The sequence below is a fragment of the Phaseolus vulgaris genome, chromosome 10, assembly GCF_051622355.1.
Source record: "Phaseolus vulgaris cultivar YP4 chromosome 10, ASM5162235v1, whole genome shotgun sequence".
Lineage (NCBI taxonomy): Eukaryota > Viridiplantae > Streptophyta > Magnoliopsida > Fabales > Fabaceae > Phaseolus > Phaseolus vulgaris.
The window spans coordinates 11,409,705-11,414,529 of NC_143507.1; the positions used below are offsets into that span (position 1 = coordinate 11,409,705).

General features: G+C 40.5%; 1 protein-coding gene across 1 annotated transcript; it reads right to left on the minus strand.

The window, feature by feature from the left end:
* Positions 1 to 607: 607 nt before the first annotated feature.
* LOC137819581 (putative receptor protein kinase ZmPK1) lies at positions 608 to 3,434 on the minus strand. Its single transcript, XM_068623476.2, has 2 exons — positions 2,463 to 3,434; positions 608 to 2,253 (listed from the first exon to the last, which is right to left on the minus strand). Exons 1-2 carry the CDS (start codon positions 3,400 to 3,402, stop codon positions 773 to 775), a joined length of 2,421 nt encoding a protein of 806 aa, XP_068479577.2. The 5' UTR covers positions 3,403 to 3,434; the 3' UTR covers positions 608 to 772.
* Between the last annotated feature and the right edge of the window lie 1,391 nt (positions 3,435 to 4,825).

Here is a 4,825-nt window from a genome sequence, read left to right on the forward strand (position 1 = left end):
ATGGTAGGATGGGAAAAGGGAAAAAATGGACAACCTTAGGGTTTGACCGCATCCTAGGCTTGTCCTTCTAGAAACTAGGTCAAAATGTCTTCCAAAAGGGCTAGGAACAAGCATTTTAGCTTATTATGCTAAAGGTACCTTATTCTAGCCTATATTTGCTATTTAGACCCCAAAAGTAAGTCCAAATTATTTACAACTTATTTTATTCTTAAGAAGACCAGCAGGAAGAACTTGAGATGCTCTGGTCTTTGTCCATTTCTCCCTCTGGTGAGGTCTTCACTTCAATGTTGAGATGACCTTTCATAGTTTGCATCTTTGGTCATATTCTTGTTGTCTTGGTTTGTATCAGACAATTGATCCATGTATAAAAATATCCATTATGTTTCTCTTGATTTTTAGGTGCTAAAGAGTTAAATAATATTTTTTAAGAAACTTTTTAGGCTATAAAGAATTCATATTATTTGATTTGATTTTTAAGAATTTGTTATTTTAATTAGCTTTTGATTTTGTGTACTTTTTTTCACCTCATCAATGTTTAAAGTATAAATTTACATTTCACAATTGAATAAAAGAAATGTCTTCTAAAAAATATATCCTCTATTTTTTTCAGCCAATTGTATATATTTTATATAACCAACAGAAATATATAACAACTGCATTGAACTGCAGAACAGATTGAAGAAGAACCACAAGCACATGCAAATTATGACAGACAAAACAAACAAAACAAAAACAAAGGAAGTGACAACCGTAAGACCCCTCTTTGTTCAAACTATCTTGAATCATGGTCATGATTTTGGAGCCTCTCAGCAACTTGGCTCATGTTGGGTCTCGCGTTTTTCTCTTCCTCTACACATTCCAGAGCCACCGTTGCCAATATCTCCATTTCATTCATGTCATAGTTCGATCCCAAAGCAGGGTCAACGATCTCATCCACCCAAGATGCTCCCACTTCTGATCCTTTCCTCTTTTTCTCCCTCACCCATGTCACCAATCTCTCATTATGACCTGACTCTGATTCTGACTCTGTGAATTGGACACCTGTTGTTGGGCTCCTTCCAGTGATTATCTCCAAGAGAACAATGCCATAGCTGTACACATCAACCTTGGAAGTGATTGGCAAGTTGAAAACCCATTCAGGTGCCATGTAACCTCTTGTTCCTCTTATCCTTGAGAAGCTTGAATTGTTGACATTGTTCCGGTTAAGTAGCTTAGACAACCCAAAATCCCCTACTTTTGGTTTATAATCAGAGTCAAGAAGTATGTTTTGAGGCTTGATGTCACAATGCAAAACCCACTCCAAGCATTCTTCATGCAAGTAGGCCAGACCCCTTGCTGTTCCCACAGCAATGTTATACCTTTTGCTCCAGTCAAGTGCATTTGAAGCTGATGAAAGGTTGTGAGCCAAAGAACCATTCTTCATGTACTCATAAACCAACAACCTATGCTTTCCCTCTGCACAATACCCCAACATGCCAATCAAATTCATGTGGTTAAGCCTTCCAATGATACTTACCTCAGCCAGAAACTCGCTTTCTCCTTGGTTTGCTACTTCATGCAGACGCTTTATTGCCACCACTTGATTATCTGTCAAGACACCCTTATACACTGTTCCACCACCACCCCTTCCAATCTCTTCGCTGAAACCTTTGGTGGCTTGTTTCAGTTCAGAGTAACTGAATTTCCTGAACCCCGTTTCCACGGCAACAACATAGCCTTCGTTATCAGTATTTTTCCTGAACAAGAAACACCACACCACAAAGATGCACACAACCTCAATTCCACCTAAGGCAACCGCAAACCACAACATGAACTTCACCAACTCATTTCCTTTTTCTTTGGTATATGGTCTCGCTAGAACTTCCTCTACTGCACTACTCCCCCCACATACCATGCCATTGCCATTATGTACAATTCCTATGTCATCAAAGTCACGGGGCAGTCGCAGGAAGAATGCTCCGTCGAAACCCGCTGAACGATGCCCATTTAGTAACTGCCTCTTGAGGTAGCACTGACTACCTTGCCCATCTTGCTTCGGAAAGTTGAACTGAAACCCTTTGCATTCACACAACCTTAAACACTCATCCACACATTGTTGGTACGTGTGATTCGAATAGAGACCATAGTCGTATCCGTAAAAGTCCGTTTGAGGCAAGGTCAAGAAGTTAGACTCTTGCGGTGTGTTGCCGCACCAAGACTGGAAATTTGGTTCGCAACCTTGAGACCAGTCTTGAGCATTATTCCAACTGTGACCTGATCGCATAAACAAAAATCATGAATGAACACGCGAACCTCACCAAAACAGAAGCAGACAAGTGCTGCAATGAAAATCCATATATACAAGCACTTGGTAAGTCTTTCTCTATGCAATATTCCAGCATACGGTACCAAACATGTTTTAATATTTATGCTTGACATCGTACTAAAACTAGTAACAGGTACAATATTTGTGCTTTAAATACCTGGAACACAGGAACACGTTCTTCCAATGGTGGGGTCATTGGTGCAATAGCTGTTGGGTCCACAAATGCCATGAATGAAACAAGGTTGGGGGCGAAACAGCCCTGACACCACCCACTTCTCTTCTCCATCTATCATGGTGTACACCCTCACATTACCGTCATGATCCAGGGTCAATCTCCGCTGAAGCACCGTCCCGTAATCTATCGTTCTGAAAGTGAAGTTGTCGGAAGAAAGCACGGCACCCAAATCATCAAGCAAAGCAACCCTGCTATCATTGAAAGTAGATCTGCCGTTGCCATTACCGAAGTTGTTGTTCTGAAGCCAAGCGTAAGGCCAGAAAACGCTGGAAACTCGAGGGCCCTGGTAGATGAGGCGTAGAACATTCTCGAAGTCGAAGAAGAGCTTGTAGAAACCGGAGGAGTGGTTGCTCCCGCTTCTGGAGGAAACCAGGTTGGTGCTCCCTCTCAGAGGCTGATTTGGAAGAAGCGTGTCGGTTGGGAAATCGAAGCTCTGCCACAAAACAGTGTTGTTGGAGGAATCTTCGAAGAGTACGAGGTTGCCGGAGTCGTGCAAACGTAAGTGGACTTGTTTGGATGTGGTGGCGGTGGCGGTGGACCAGACTTGGAACTGGGCGGCGTCGGTGAGAACGAGGTTGCCGGATTTGAGAAGGGAGAGGGTGGAGCGTTTTCCGTTAACGGGGTGGTCCCGGTTGGCGATCCAAACGAGGGTGTTGGGTGAGTTGGTGTACCATATTGCGAAGCAGAAAGCGTTGTGTCCGACGGCGTAAAAGCCTGCTGTGAATGTTGGTTTGGGTGATGACACTATCACGTCTTCATTCAACTTCTCTACGGAGAGAGAGAAGGAAGATGAAGCATGCAACTTATGGAACAATATCAGAGAAATCAGAACACCCAAACACAATGTTGTTGAAGATGCCATTAGTGGATTTTCTCATGCTATGGTATGGTCTATTATGGGTGTACGTAATTTGTGAGTATTTAAAGTGAAAAAGGAAGAAGCATTCCAACACGAGGTGAGTAGGTGAATAGTTGTTTAGGCTGAACATGATGGAATTATGAATGATTAAACAGCACAATTGTCTTACTTTAATTGAAAATGGGAAAACGAGAGGAACCTGCAAAGAAGACTTAGCAACTCATTCATGCATTAGTCTGCGTCGATGTTTAAAGTCATATGGTTCAAACAGAGATAAAAAAATCCTTAGTAATAGCACCAACCAACCACACACTTGTTCTTATTAAACGAAGTTGGTTTTCATTAATCACATAATTGTAGACCAATCTGTTGCAATATCAATGTTCATGAAAACTGTCTTTATCAATTTTCTTTGTTTTTTCTTCTTTCCTTTTCGCAAGTAACATTCTTTCCAAGGCAGCCAAATGACCTTAACCGATATACGCCATCATCCTAGTATCTCCTAATATACAATAGAAAAATGATGGTTGAATAACTGTTGTAAATGCTTGTTCCAGCATACAACCCTTACATGGTAAGGATAATAATATTTTATTTCTATTGTGGGGTCCAGTAAAAATTTCTGAAAAGATAATATTTGAGTGCCCTTTGTCACATTGTGAAATTAGGTTAAAAATTGGGGTTGCACCTCTTTCACTTTTCTTTTGAGTTCCTTGCCGTTTCCCCTCTTCTCCTCCACATCCTCTTTCACCTTCTCCTCAAGCTTTATCTTCAATGTTGGTGGTGGTCGTGGTGGGTGCGCCTCTTTTCACGATGGTTGGTTGTCGTCGTGGGTGTGGCTGTTTTGACGGTGGTTGGTCGTGGTGGTGGATGCGCGTCTTTCCACAGTGATTGGTCTTCGTTGTGGGTGCGACTGTTTTGACAGTGGTTGGGTGGTGGTATTTGTGACCAAAGGTAATACATTTTGTCTGTTGCTAATTTTTTTGGAGTATGATGATTTTTTATGGAATATACTGTTAAACAGTATATATTTTGGTGTACTTAGTTTCTGTAAATATGCATGGTTTTTCAAAAAAAAAAAAATTCTCCAAAAAAGGCCTCTTTTGAAGCTATGATATTGTAAAGAAAAATGATGTTGGTATGAGTTTTCCAAATATCGAGACTCTATTGTGAATTCAGTCACCATTGAGTATATAGACAATGAGAGAGAGGTCACTACATACTGATATTGTATATAATTAATCCTTGTTTGAGTATTTATTACATATATGTGTCTTGGTGTATAAATAATGCAGAGTCTTGGTTTGGATAGATAATCATGTGAGTGATTATTGTATATATGTGCCTTAATATATAAAAAATGCAGAATGATGCTTTGGAATTTTTTAATCCTGTGAGTGATTATTGCATATGTGTGTTTTGGTAT